This window comes from Cetorhinus maximus, chromosome 25, assembly GCF_964194155.1.
Source record: "Cetorhinus maximus chromosome 25, sCetMax3.hap1.1, whole genome shotgun sequence".
Classification (NCBI taxonomy): domain Eukaryota; kingdom Metazoa; phylum Chordata; class Chondrichthyes; order Lamniformes; family Cetorhinidae; genus Cetorhinus; species Cetorhinus maximus.
In genome coordinates, this window is record NC_135903.1 from 36,217,233 (window position 1) to 36,232,497 (window position 15,265).

At 43.2% G+C, this 15,265-nt stretch overlaps 1 protein-coding gene across 1 annotated transcript in view; it reads left to right on the forward strand.

The window, feature by feature from the left end:
- Positions 1 to 15,265, forward strand: part of myo1d (myosin 1D) — a 595,519-nt gene that overhangs the window by 381,369 nt on the left and 198,885 nt on the right. Inside the window, exon 19 of the mRNA XM_078529816.1 lies at positions 10,291 to 10,395. Coding sequence (XP_078385942.1) covers positions 10,291 to 10,395 — 105 coding nt within the window. The remainder of the gene's footprint in view (positions 1 to 10,290; positions 10,396 to 15,265) is intronic.

A 15,265-nucleotide genomic window follows, 5' to 3' on the forward strand; every position in this document is an offset into this window, starting at 1 on the left:
CTAGCACAAAGGGAGATGGTTGTGGTTGTTGGAGACCAGTCATCAATGCAGGAGTTCCATAGTGTAGTGCCCTAGATCTAACCATTTACAGCTGCTTCATCAATGATCTTCCCTCCATCATAAGATTAGAAATGGGGATTTTTGCTATTGACTGCACAATGTTCAGTACCATCCACAACTCCTCATATACTGAAGCAGTCCATGCTTGCATGCAGCAAGACCTGGTTAAAATTCAGACGTGGGCTGATATGTGGCAAATAACATTTATGCCACACTGTCAGGCAATGACTACATTGGATTACATGGCATACATGCCACAGAAAAGGTCATTCAGCCCAACCAGCCCTTGCTGCTGTTTATGCTCCATTCAAGCCTCCTCCCCACCTTTCCTCATCTAAATCTATCATTGTAACCCTCTATTCCCTTCTCCCTCATATGCTTACCCAGCTTCTTCACATTTATCTGTGTTCAACTTCATTTGCCAATTATTTACACATTCTGCAGGTCGACGAACGTCCTTGCTTAATTATGGGGTACCTTATCAAAGGCCTTTTGAAAATCTAGATAAATTACATCTGCTTCATGACCATTGTCTACGCTCTCTGTTAACTCATCAAAAATATTGAGTAAGGTTGGTCGAGCAAGATTTCCCCTTTTGAAATCCATGTTGACTATTTATTATTATATTTTTAATTTCTAGATGTTCCTCTATTCTTTAGTAGGGATACCATTATTTTTCCTACCACCAATGTTATGCCAACTGCTCTATAATTTCCTAGACATGTTCTGTTCTACTTAAATATGCAAATTACATTAGCTATCCACCCGATCTCTGGCACTGTACCAATTTCTAATGAATTATTAAATATGTGTGGTAATGTCTCTGTTATCTGTTCCCTGGATTCTTTTCAAAAACATGGATGCAATCTGTCCGGACCAGGAATTTTATCCTCTTTGAGTTTGTTTAGTTTATTCAACATGGTCCCTTTTTTAAATTTTAAATACACCTATCTCATCATTCAGTGTCATGTCTATGTAGGAAAAAGCCGAAGCAAAATAATTATTTAATGTTTCTGCCATCTTTCTATCATTATGTGTGGTATTATCCTGTCTATATCCTATTCCCATCATGGCCTTCCTTTTTTTCATTGATACACCATCTCAAAAAAGAGAGAATTTAACCATCTCCCCTTGATGTTCAGCAGCATTACCATCACTGAATCCCCCCACCATCAACATATTTGGGTTTACCTTTGACCAGAAACGAAACTGGACCAGCCATATAAATACTGTGGCTACAACAGCAGATCAAAGGCTGGGAAATTCTGCAGTAAGTAACTCATCTACTCCTCAAAGCCTGTCCACCATCTACAAGGCACAAGTCAGGTGTGTGGTGGAATACTCCCCACTTGCCTGGATGAGTGCAACTCTAGTAACACTCCATCCATCCATCTATTTTCACATCACATCTCCTGGTGAGGGTTGCAATGCAGTAAGCTGAGCAGGGCCAGACTCCCCTTTCCTCAGCCACAAATTCCAGCTCCTCCTGGGGGATTCCCAAGCATTCCCAGGCCAGACGAGAGATGTAAGCCCTTGAGTGTCCTGGGTCAGCCTTGAGGCCTCCGCCCAGTGGGCCCTGCCCGGTACAGCTCCAGCAGGAGGCTACCATGGGGCATCCTTATCAAATGCCCGAAATACCTCACCTGGCCCCTCTCTATCCGGAGGAGCAGCAACCCTACCCCAAGGCTCTCCCAGTTGCCGAACTCCTCACCCTGTCCCGGAGAGTATGCCCAGCATCCCTGTGGAGAAACCTCATTTCCAATGCTTGTACCTGCAATCTTACCCACAGCCCTTGACCATAGGTTGAGGATGGGGTCATAGGTTGACTGGTAAACCGAGACCTTCGTCCTAAAACTTAGCTCACGCTTCACCACCACGGACCAGTAGAGCAAAACTGCAGCTGCTGCTCTGATATGCTGGTCAACCTCACGCTCCCCCCCTGCCATCACTCACAAACAAGATCCTGAGATACTTGAACTCCTCCACTAAGGGAAGCTGTTCCCCCGTCACCTGGAGAGAGCAACCCACTCTTTTCTGGGACAGAACCATGACCTCAGATTTAGAGGTGCTGATCTGCACCCCAGCCACGTCACACTCGACAGTGAAATGCTCGAGTGCACACTGGAGATCACAGTCGGATGAAACAAGAAGCACAACACCATCTGCAAACAGCAGAGATGCCACCCTCAAGCCCCCAAATTGGGTACTCTTGGTACCTCGGCTGCACCTTGATATCCTGTCCATGAAAATCACGATCAGGAGTGGAGACAAGATGCACCCTCGGTGGAGTCCAATTCCCACCTTGAACAAATTCGACTTAACGCCGAGAATACAGACACATCTCTCGGTCCGCGAATAGAAAGACCTGACAGCACGCAGAAGCAACATTGGCACCTCATATTCCCGCAACACCTCCCACAAAATATCCCAAGGAACACAGTCGCATACCTTCTCTGGGCCTACAAAACAGAGGTAGACCAATTTAGCACACTCCCATGAACCCTCAATATCCGTGAGAGGGCAAAGAGCTGGTCCACTGTTCTACGGCCAGGGGGGTGCAGAATCCACATTCTTCCTCCTGAATCTGAGATTCGACTAACTCTCCAGCACTCTGAAATAGGCTTTTCCAGGGAGGCTGAGGAGTGTGATCCCTCTATAATTGGAACACACCCTCTGGTCCCCTTATAGATGAGGACCACCACTCCAGTTTACCAATCTAGTGGTACTGTCCCCGCATTCCACGCAATGTTGAAGAAGCGCATTAACCACGGTACCCCAGCATTGTCCAGGGGCTTCAACATCTCCGGGTGAACCTCATCCACCCCTGCTGCCTTACCACTATGGTGACCCTTGACCACTACAGCTACCACAGCAACAGCAATAGATCCGATCTCACCGGAGGAGGCGCTGCCTCCTATAAGGAGGATGTGTCCACCAGGTTGAGGGGGTTCCTCAAAGTGTTCCTTCCAGCTCCCAGCAATCTCCCCCGTTGTGGTCAGAGTTTCCCCACCCTTGCTGAGAACAGCTTTGGCGGCATCCCGCTGACCCTTTCTTAGGCACCGACTAGTTTGCCAGAATAATTTCGATGCCATCTGATAGTCAATCTCCATGGCCTCTCCAAAATCCTCCCAAGCCTGAGCTTTTGCTTCAGCGACTGCTGCTGCTGTAACCCTCCTAACCTGCCTGTACCTCTCAACCAAATCAGGAGACCTATCCACAAGCATTCCCCAGAGGGTTTCCTTCTTCAATTTGACTGCCTCTCTCACCTCTGGTGTCCAGTAGGTCCTAGGGTTGCCGCCACGACAGGCACGGACCACCTCCAAGCCACAGCTTTTAACAGCCACCTCAACAATTGGGGTCTTGAATATGGTCCATTCTTCCTGAGGTGGGAGTTGAAATCAACAACACTCAAGAAGCTTAATACCATCCAAAACAAAACAGCCCACTTGATCGGCACCCCATCCGCCCCCTTAAACATTCACTCCCTCCACCATTGGTGCACAGTGGCTGCAGTGTATGCCATGTACAAGATGCACTGCAGCAACATGTCTAACCCCCTTTAACGGCATCTTCCAAACCTACCACCTAGAACAGCAAGGGCAGCAGATGCATGGGAACATCACCAGCTGCAAGTTCCCCTGTAAACCATACACAATCCTGACTTGGAACTATATCGTCCTTCCATCACTGTCACTGGGTCAAAAACCTGGAACTTCCTCCCTAACAACACAGTAGCTGTACCTATATGACATGAATTGCAGAGGTTCAAGAAGCAGCTCATCACCCCCTTCTCAAAGGCACTCAGGGGTGGGTCATAAATGCTGGCTTTGCCACCAACATTTACATCCCGTGAACAAAGCCATCACGTTCAGTCTCTACAACAAACTGCGTTCCCCAGCCACCATTTTCATCTCCCTCCCTGACAACTGCCTGAGGCTAGACCAGACCATTCACAACCTTTGTGTGCTATTTCACACAAAGATGAGGTTCCATTCTATCACCAAGACCATCAACTTCCACTCCTATAACATGAATATGCCCTTGCCTCAGCTCATCTGTACTGAAACCCTTTTCCATACCTTTGTTATCTCTAGACTTGACTATTCTGATGCATCCCACCTGCCACCCTTCATAAAACTGAGCATATCCAAAACTCTACCGCCCATATCCTAATTCCCATCAAGTCCCATTTGCCCACGTCACCCTGTGCTCATTGATCCACATTGCCTACTCAGTCAACATCTCCATTTTAAGATTCTCATCCTTGTTTTCAAATCCCTCCATGGCCTTGCCCTTCCTTATTTCTGCAACATTCTCCAGTTCTACAATCCTCTGAGGTCTCTGCACTTCTCCAATTCTGGGCTCTTGCACATCCATTGGCAGCCTTCAATTGCCTAATTGTCTATTTGGCTCAGGAATTTCCTTCCTAAACCCCTCTGCCTCTACCTCTCTTTCCCCCTTTAAGACTTTCCTTAAAACTTACCTCTTTGACCAAGCTTTTGGTCTTCTGTCTGAATATCATCTTATGTGATTTGGTAACATTCCTGTGAAACACCCTGGGACATTTTATTATACTTTAAACAGTATTTTTGTGTGGTGTGAGGGATAGGGAGCGAAGGTGCCAGATGAACTGCTTAATTCCTATGTAATTGAATTTTATAATTTCCTAATTATGAAGGTCAAGCTTTATTTTTAAGCTGCCTTGCATTCTGCAATATATTACTTGACCCCACTCTGTTGGACCTAACCCTGTCTAGTGTCCTTTCTTTCTCTTCAGTATCTCAGGCCAGATTTTGGTCATGCTTCTTCCAGCAGATGAAACATTAAACTGTAAAATCCTGTTGACCTTAAATGTCAACTAGTGGTTCCTTTCACAGCCATGACAAAATGCAAATTTATGGAGCACCTGACCCCCCTCAATCTCCTCCCTAAAGTGTACAAAGCTTTAAAACACACGTTTGGCATCTCTGGCTCACTATCTTGTCTTCTGTGTCATTCTCTTCTATCTTGATGGCGTATTCCAGGATGGACCTTGGTCCGTTGTCTAGGAATTAATGTTAAAAAAGACTTGCTAGATGTGGTATTCTGAAGTAGGCATCTCTCTTTGGACCCATCATCATTGCTATTACACAAATCTATTGGCAGAGCAATTGGATCGGTCACAGATATTGTGCTGACACTAAGTGGAAGTGAAATTCTAAGCTACTCCCCACTGTTAATGTGAGAAGAGATCTATGTATCACTTTTAAGAAGATACCTTGAATTTCCTGCAGCAACGAAGTGCAGCGATTTTGTCTCCTTCCCTTGGTGACATCATCAGCTGTGTTTTTCAACAGCAGCTTAATTTATTGGAATGTGCAAAGTTGACCAACTTTATAGCTAGTGAAGAGTGCAGGACACTGATTAAATAATGTATTGACAAAGTACCAGTCAGTAAAATATAGGTTTAAAATATTGGCATTTGCAATTATTTAGATAAACTTGTTACTGTTATGAAATTTATAAGATTGCTATGGTTTGGAACTGTGTCTTAAGGTAAAAGGAAGAGGGTCATGTGACCTGTTCTTCAGTCTGTCTGACAGTAAGCATGGGTGGTTTGATTGTTAAGCGATCAAAGGAAGACTTAGATTGTTTTACTGGGAAGAAGGTGTGAAATATTTATCCTTGAAGACAATGGCCGCAGCCTGTGTGTTAACAGTGGAGACTGAAAAAAATGCCAGAAAAGTGTTGAGAATGTGGGTTGTAAATAGTTGTCCTTTAAACTATCCATTTAGTTCCAAGATGAAAGAGAGTTGGGCTCTCAAGGATAGCTAATTATCATTTCTACCTAGATACAAAGCCTTGATTCCTTCTTCCATTACATCAACCTGTTAACCCTCTTCCACACCTTTACAAATGAGTGATAAGCCCAGATTGTAACAATACTAGATACTGTGAGCGTGTGCAAGAATGGTCCTCTGCAATCTGATAAAATTTAAAACAATGGACGCTTAAAACGGTGCCATTGTTTGTTCAATTAAGTTGATTTCATGCCAGTCACGAGTGAAGCTTGAATGCATTCGGACCTGCCGACACTTGTGCACAGTATAAATACGTGGGCTATTTACAAGTATGTGCAAAGAATTTCAAGCACTGTTTTCACCATTCAGCAAGTCAGTTCCTTTGCCATTAATGTCACAGCACTCATAAACGCTGCAAACCAATTCAATTAGAGGTGCAAAGAGATGGAGACCAATGGCCCTTGCAGAATATTAGTGTGTATGCAGACTTCGAGGCAACTTCCCCAATGGTTCAGTGGACTGATAAACTGCCCAGTGTGATGCTACACAGATCAGAGGGTTTCAAATAATGTAGTTGTTGTAGTTGCCTCTGCATTCCAGGGGAAATCATCCAGGAAGTTTGCTCCTGATCATCATCTGCTCCTGTGACCTTTACTAAAACATGGTGGGCATTGGATGAGATCGGGAACAGATGTAATGGTTCGAAAGTCATTTCCCCTTTACTCCTCCTTTTTCTTAGGCAGTTCTTCGGGACCAAGGAAGACTTGTTTTCACTCAATTTCAATGGGTTCTGAGATGGCCGATAAGCCCAGTGCACGATCTGCAGACTCTGCCAGGTGTGGTGCAGGTGGTGCTTGAAGAGATGGGTAGATAACGTGTTTGGATGTTTGTGTGTGCTCTCCAGCACCTCACTTTCATCTCTGCGTGCTCCTGATGAAGTCTTTCAATGTGCTCTTTGCCTTTCCAAATAAGCCTCCTCCCTTTTGGCCAGCCACATGCCAGGGACTCCCATGAGTTGGCAGGGATATTTGATCTCTTCAGGGATGCTTTGAGAACATCCTTAAAGTGTTTCTACTGTCCTCCTTGGAGTTTCCTGCCATATCCAAGTTCTGAGTAGAACAAAACAAAAACAGAATTACCTGGAAAAACTCAGCAGGTCTAGCAGCATTGGCGGAGAAGAAAAGAGTTGACGTTTCGAGTCCTCATGACCCTTCAACAGAAGAGTGAAGTTAGGAGAGGGGTGAAATATAAGCTGGTTTAAGGTGGGGGGGCGGAGAGGAGAGAGAAGTTGGGGGGGGGTGGGTGGTTGTAGGGACAAGCAAGCTGTGATAGGAGCAGATAATCAAAATATGTCACAGACAAAAGGAACAAAGAGGTGTTGAAGGTGGTGATATTATCTAAGAAAATGTGCTAATTAAGAATGGATGGCAGGACACTCAAGGTACAGCTCTAGTGGGGGTGGGGTGGAAAGACTGACAAGGTATTACAGTTATAGATTTACTAGAGCTGTACCTTGAGTGTCCTGCATTCCATTCTTAATTAGCACATTTTCTTAGATAATATCACCACCTTCAACACCTCTTTGTTCCTTTTGTCTGTGACATCTTTTGATTATCTGCTCCTATCACTGCTTGCTTGTCCCTACAACCACCCAACCCCCCCAACTTCTCTCTCCTCTTCCACCCCCCCCCCCCAACCTTAAACCAGCTTATATTTCACCCCTCTCCTAACAATACTCAGTTCTGCTGAAGGGTCCTGAGGACTCAAAACATCAACTCTTTTCTTCTCCGCCGATGCTGCCAGACCTGCTGAGTTTTTCCAGGTAATTCTGTTTTTGTTTTGGATTTCCAGCATCCGCAGTAGTTTTTTGTTTTTATCTCTGAGTAGAACAGTTGTGTGTGGAGCCCTGCGTCAGGCATATGAACAACATGCTGTCCCACCCAGCAGAGCTGGTTTTGAGTGATTAGTGCATCAGTGCAGGTCAAGTTGGTTTCGGAGAGGATGCTGCTGTTGGATCGCCTTTTTTGCCACTGGATTTTGAGGATCTTGTGAAGGTCTCCCCTCTACATCCAGATGAAGAGACCCTACAAGAGTCAGTGCTTTCAGAGGACATGAGGATGAGGCTTGTTAGCAATGTGGGTAAGTCCGTCACATCACACACTGATCATTCATTCATTGCTACCTGATGGTGTGATGGGACAAACTGAAAATACTTGACGGTCCACTCTTATCTCACTCCATTCCTGGCCCCTTGACCAAACCAGTCATCAAAAGTAAATTATTCAGCAAGGATTATTTAATACACCCCACCCTAAGGTGGGGGATCTGACTCCCATATCCCACACTCAAATTAGTGAGCTATATTGGTGCTGAGATCTTTCAGAAGTCTGTTGGAACTTCGAAGGGAATGCAGCATTTCACGCTTTGGGAGGACAGAGTGCCATAGTATGTCATCCCCTCTAACAACTAAGTATAGCTTCACTGCCACTGAGAAGACAAGGAATTCTCTAGTACAGCCTTCCTTCCAGTGGAAGGGGATTGCATTGATTGAAATATAGGTGAAAATGAAGCGAGGATTGGAGTTTGTATATCTGTCTTCCCCTTATTTTACAAATGCAGGCTATGCAAGCGAGGAAAAGCAAACTAGTGATTGTTGGAAGTCTGAAGTGAGAATTAGGAATGTTAGAAATGTGAAGTAGGTCCGACCGCAACTGAAAGGGAAAAGACAGCTTAATGTTCTGAGTACGATCAGACCATTAGAACTTGGTTCGTAAAAGCATTGACTTGTATCGTCTCTTCAGTGTTTTAGGATTTTATTGACACCAAAGGAACAAAGTAAGTTAGAGATTTGTCACAGAGGGTGTTAGGACATCAAATCCTGCATCAGAAACAATCCTTAACTTTTATTAAGAGAGGTGGAGAAATATTTGAAAAGAAAAGAAGTTAGAGTATGAGGAAAGGGAAGGAGAATGGGCCTAAGTATGGATAACTCTTTCTGAAAGTTGGCATGGGTGCAGTAGGATGAATACCCACCTTCCTGTAGGATTTTATAATTCCATCATTGTTCCTATCCTGTGTACTTCCCTCATTTTTTTTATATCTTTTTAGTGAAGAGATACAAATGTAACTGAAGAAGGCGATTTATTTGTGAAACTGGCAGAGTGGCAATGTCACTGGGCTCGTAATCCAGAGACCTAGGCTGATGCTGTGGGGACGCGTGTTCAAGTCCCACCATGGCAGCGAGTGGAATTTAAATTCAATTAATACATCTGGAACTGAAAGATAGCCTCAATAATGCTGACCATGAAATTATCACCGCTTGTTGTAAAAACGCATCGGGTTTACTGATGTTCTTTCGGGAAAGAAACCTTGCCACCCTTACCTGGTCTGGCTTATATGTGACCCCAGTTCCACAGCAATGTGGTTGACTCTTAACTGCCCTCTGAAATGATTTAGTAAGCCACTCAGTTCAATGGAATTAGGAATGGGAAACAATGCTGACCTTGCCAGCGACACCCATATCCTATCAAAGAATCAAAAAATCAGATAAAATATAAAAATTATGCTCAATTTTATTGTAATGTGATTTTTTTTTTTGCAAGAGGCAAATATTTGAAGCAGAGAAAATTAATAGTTATGCAGGCCAATGAGTCCAGTTTTGGATTACTCTTAACAAAGTGTTGGCATTGACATGAATGGCAAGCGGCCCTCTCCTATGCTGTCAAGTTCTGTCGTTCTACTTGGGGGTTTGATCTCGGAAAGTGAACACAAAAATAGATCCTAGACACTGGTTAAAGACAACTGTTATACATGACTTTCCTGAGGTCATACACCCAGTGTAACAAAGAATCAGATTTCCAGGGATTTGAATTTTCCACTGTGTCACATTGCAACCATGGGCCTGAAAAAGCCTGTTGCCTGATCAAGCAGAATCTATTTCCAGTCTGACAGGCTGTGTATGATAGTGTGAAACTAAACTGTAAATTAAAACGTTTTAATCACTAAATGCAATGTGACTTCAAATTTACAATTCGTACCTGTCATTTTCCTTTTTCACAACTTTCACTAGCCTTGATGAATCAATTTATTTTGTTGATGTTTTATTCAGAAATTGATTTTTCACACTGCAAATGAAGTGAGTTGCCCCAATTTAAGGAATGTTCTTTCCGGGAGTTCTGTCTTCAAGTCACAACTTCAGGATTAGTTTCACCTTCAGAGTCACTCCCTATTTTCCAATTAAGTTTTTATTACCCGTCGTCTTCTTATTTAAAAAGCACTGTAGTTTTGGAACAAAGTTGTTATAATCGCCAAGAAGCAGGGTTTTTTGCTTTTATCACATGTGTTGGTGGGATTACAAGCACAGTCATTTTGGTGAAGGACCAGAAGACAGCAACTGTCTTTGTGATGGAACTGAAAAAGTCACTTACCAGCTCTTTTGTTACTTTTTCAGAAACGGGATAACCCACAGCTGACATCTGCCTTCTCTGCAAGAGCCAGTGAGCTGAAGCGAAAAGACAAATACATGAACACGCTCTTTTCCAGTCATGTACGGAAGGTAAGCGCATGATTTGCCCTGATGGCAGGTTGACAGAAGCATCTCAATTCAAACGCATTTGAATTCTCCTCAGCCGACATAATTTTATATTCTTCCTTAATAATTCACTGAATAAATCACCCTGTGTGATACAGTAGAACTCAGAACCCTGAATTAACTAATATCAGCTGCAGTTGCTGTAGCAATGACACAATCATTGTCAATAACTCTAAGCTCAGAAGGGAAATAAATAAAATTAGCATAAGTTCCATATGGTTAAGTAAAGAAAAGATTCTGTCAGCTATCTAGCTGTTGTCACAATTACCAACTCCTTCAATCCATCCAATTCTATTTTCAATTTTGATAAAATGAATCACTAGTTAGGTCTCAACTGAGTATTGTGCCCAGTTCTGGCTTGAGGAAGGATGTCAAGGGTGCAGAGAAGATTTACGAGAATGGTACCAAGGACGAGGGAATCCAGTTATGTGGAGAGACTAGAGATTGTTCTGGAAATGTTCTTCTTAGAGCAAAGGAGGTTAAGGAGAGGTTTCAAAGAAGGCTCTGGACAGAGTAGATACAGTGAAATTGTTCCCATTGGCGAAAGAATCAAGAACCAGAGGACACCAATTTAATGTGGACGGCAAAAGAACCAAAGGTGACATTGGAAAAAACGTTTTTGCACAGCAACTGGCTGGGATCTGGAATGCGCTGCCTGAGAGAGAGTGGTGAAGGCGGGTCCAAGAATGGCTTTCAAAGGAAACTGAATAATTATATGAAGAAAAGATTGTGCAGGACAGTGGGAAAAGGATCGGGGTGTGGGACTAGGCAAATTGTTCTTGCAGGGAGCTGGCATAGACACAAAGGGCCAAATGGCCGCCTTGTGTGATGTAACCATTTTATGATTCTAAGTATTCTGTTCTTCAAAACTTTATGAGGGCTTGTGATAGAGTGGATGGGGAGAAACTGTTTCCACTGGTAGGAAGGTCTGTAACTAAAGGGCACAGATTTAAGTTAATTGGTAAAAGAACCAGAGCGGAGATGAGGTTTTTTTTTCACATACTAAGTTGTGCTGTGCTGCATTGTCTGAAAGGGTGATGGAAACAGATTGAATAGTAACTTTCAAAATGGAATTGAAGGGAAAGATTTGCAGGGCTATGGGGAGCGGGACTAAATGGATAGCTCTTTCAAAGAACTGACACAGGAATGATGGGCCAAATGATGACCTCCTGTATTGTATGATTCTATGTCACATCCTCACCATTTGAATCCACTGTCTCCTTAGCTGTCCAATCCCCAGCTTCCCCATCCTTTACATCAAGTGATCCAAATTGCCTACTTCAAATGCTATCCAGTGACTCATATTGGAAAATTTGCACATACGGACGTTGGGGTGAGTCCCTTGTTGACAGTTACTATCGAGATTCGTCATAAAGAAGGCCATTTGGATGAGATATTAGCTCAATGGAGCAACACCACAGTGAGGAGGTTTTGTGGGGTTGAAGAAGGGGTGGGCGGGTGGGGAGGGAGGGGGTGCCATGGGGAAATAACAGATGGACTACAGCAGCTCAAGAACGTGGCTGACCACCACCTTCCCAAAGGCAATTAGGGCTGGGAAACAAATGGTGGCTGTGCAAGCAATGCTTGCATCCCATGTAAGAATTAAAAAAATGAGGATTGGGAGGAAACGTCCTGGGAATGGCGGTGCAAGTTGCCCCACAGGACCTGTTCCTTTATTCTAAACAGTCTCTGTTTCAAAGCTTTCATTTGGAATTCAAACAACAAGAGCTATTCAAAATGACAGAATCTTGTAGCTCAAAGTAACTATTGCATTTGACACCATTAATTTCCAGTAATGTGCAAAAATGTTCCATTCCTGACATTTTCTTAATAAGAACAGGAAAAAAACAATGTTAAGTGTGGGATTGCAGAATAAAAACAACTTTTTTTGAATTGTCATAAAAATTATTTTTTTCTAAATGCCCAACAGATGCATACCACAATTAATATTCAGAAATATTCACAATGTCAACAGATGAGCTGCTAACTTTCTCAGTACACGGGAGCAAACATTTTTAATGCATGTATATATTTCACAATGCAGTGTATGAAATACTGTGGCCTTTTAAAGAGATTTTTGAGTGGCACTTCTGCAACGCTGTGGGAATATTCTAAGTGTCGTTAACTTCTCAGTTTCACCTACGAGGAGTTGCTGGATCGAAAGATGGAGCAAGCTTACGTTAAGGGGTGTCGTTCCGAATTTGGGGCTGAGACTTGAGTGGCAGGAGCTATGTACTGTATACCGTGCATATGATTAAACTCTACTTGACCTGGAGGTGCTTGATGCTAATGAAACAGGGTGCCCAAAATGAAGAAATTCTTTCATTTCCCCAACTCTGGAACCTTTCATTTTGTTGTCTGATAGTGTGACCATGTGGAACAGAAGTCAAATGGCTGAATGTTGGTTAAAATGGTTGGAAAAATGGAGGGAAAGACTTCAGGCTGGCAGAGAACTTATTTTATTTTTATAAACAGAGTGCTGGAAATTCTCAGCTGGTCTGGCAGCATCTCAGGAGAGAGAAACAGAGTTAACATTTTGAGTCCAATATAACTCCTCTTCAAAACTGTTTTTATTTCTGATCCCCAGCATCCATGGTATTTTGCTTTTATCCTTATATTTTTATGTCTGGCCTGCTGATTTTCCTCTGAACCCCTAGCTAAGAGTAAAGAGCTAACTTGAATGGATTGCTTTCACTACCTTAAAAAGGAATCTGTGGAGCAGGCAAGGAAGAAAGAACTTGCATTTATACAGCTCCTTTCACAACTTCAGGACATCTCAAAGAACCTCACAGCTAATGAAGCACTTTTAAAGTGCAGTTATGACATCCAGTTTGCACCATCACCCAACAAACAGCAATGACATAAATGATCAGATGACCTGTTTTCGTGATGTTGGTTGAAGAACACTGGCAAGGACGTGCTAAGGACATAAAATTAAGAGCAGCAGTAGGCCATTCAGCCCTTCAAACATGCTCAACATTCAATAAGATCATGACTGATCTACTTCACCTACAGCCTCCTACACCATCCCCATATCTGTTCATTCCCCTAATAGCCAAAATTTTATCAATGCGACTTGAATATACTCATCAGTTGAACATCCACAGCACACTGGTTTAGAGACTCCCAAAAGGCCACAACCTTTTGAAAGAAGAAATTTCTTCTCAGTCCTAAATAGTCAACCTCTTATCCTGAGTTCTTGACTCCCCAGCACCTATCCTGTCAAATTCCTTAAGAATTTTAGGTGTTTCCAATGAGTTAACCTCTTATTCTTCTAAGCTCTATGGAAAATAGGTCTACTTTACTCAACCTGTCCTCATAAAACAACCCTATCATTCCAGAAATCAATTTAGTGAACCTTTGTGACATTCCCTCTAATGCAAGTATTTCCTTCCCTAGGTAGGAAGATCAAAACTGTACACAGAACAGGTGTGATCTCATCCAAGCCTTATACAATTGCAGTAAGACCTCGTGGCCTTAGGCCTGGATTTTCACAGAGCCGGGATGACTCCAGAGCCATTTAAAAATGGCAGCGGGATCAGACTCCAGGATTTCCACCCCATTCCCAGCGCTGGCAATTTTCACCAATGTGGATAAGCGTGCAGGCAGCAAGCCTGCACCCTGCTCTCCCAAATTGGCCGGTTCCATTTTGGGTGAGGAATCTCCTATTGCCCCCCAATTTTGTGGAGTGGGGCCTGCTTTTCCTTAACTTGTGGTTCATGGTCCCTCAGAGGAGCGGTGAACCATAGTCTTGATTGAGGAAACTTTTGAAAGGTAAGCTCAAAAGGACTTGCCTGTGCCCCCAGCCACTCCACATGGCCCCTCATACCCTACATGTCAACTCAGTGCTAACCCAGCCACTCCCCATAATGCCTCATACTCTCCAAGCCAACTTGTGGCCCTTCTATGCCTATTCACCAAGTATGAACCATGTACATAATGAGCCATATAATAACAATGGCAAGTGTGGAACTGCTAAGGAAAAAAACGCCCATTCAGAAATGTTCTTTGAAAAAAAAACTGCTGTTCCTACAACTCTATAAAAGTGTCAAACAGACAGACCATTAAAGTATCAATAACAGAGGCTTCAAACATTTCACATCGCTTAATCTTGCCCAAAGAAATCATGCTTAGCTGAGAGCCCAGACCAATAAAAGCATTAGTTCTGCAGGGAATCTGTTTTGACAAGTGAAGGGAATTGTTGACATTGCTTGATCAACATCTTTAAGTGGTTATAATAACCATATTTCTGTGGTTTCTTTTGCAAATATCTCTGTTTATTTGGACTGAATTGGCATGGAGGGTATGAGGGGTTATGAGGAGTGGGTGGGGAGCATGAGGGGTGAGGGCTAAAAGGCCCTAACTGCTTTTATTACAATTGGGCCCAAGTCCCACAGAACGAAGGTGGGCCTTCCAGGCAGCCTGCCTCAGCATTCGCCCATCCCCGTGGCAACCTAGGATCCGTTTCTGGGGTTAGTGAGCCCAACTCCATCCTACACCCATGAACCCCGACCCTCAGAGCAAAAACTGAGAGACTCAATGCTTTGTTACAATCCCAGCTGATATTAATACTAGACAAGTCAGATCCCAGAATGAAACCTGGCTTGGTAGATCCTAACTTTTTTTTAAAGAAACCATGGAAGAAAGTTACTAAACAAATTCGCGGGAGTCTGCTGATGAACATTTAAAAGATAAAACATTTGTTAAATAAAAAGTAAAATGAACTATATTACACCAGACAAAAATGGTTGGAAAGATCTCAACGCAAAGACAAAAAAATGATTTAAATTGCATGATTCCTTCAACACAGTTTAACTTATACCTATTTTATACT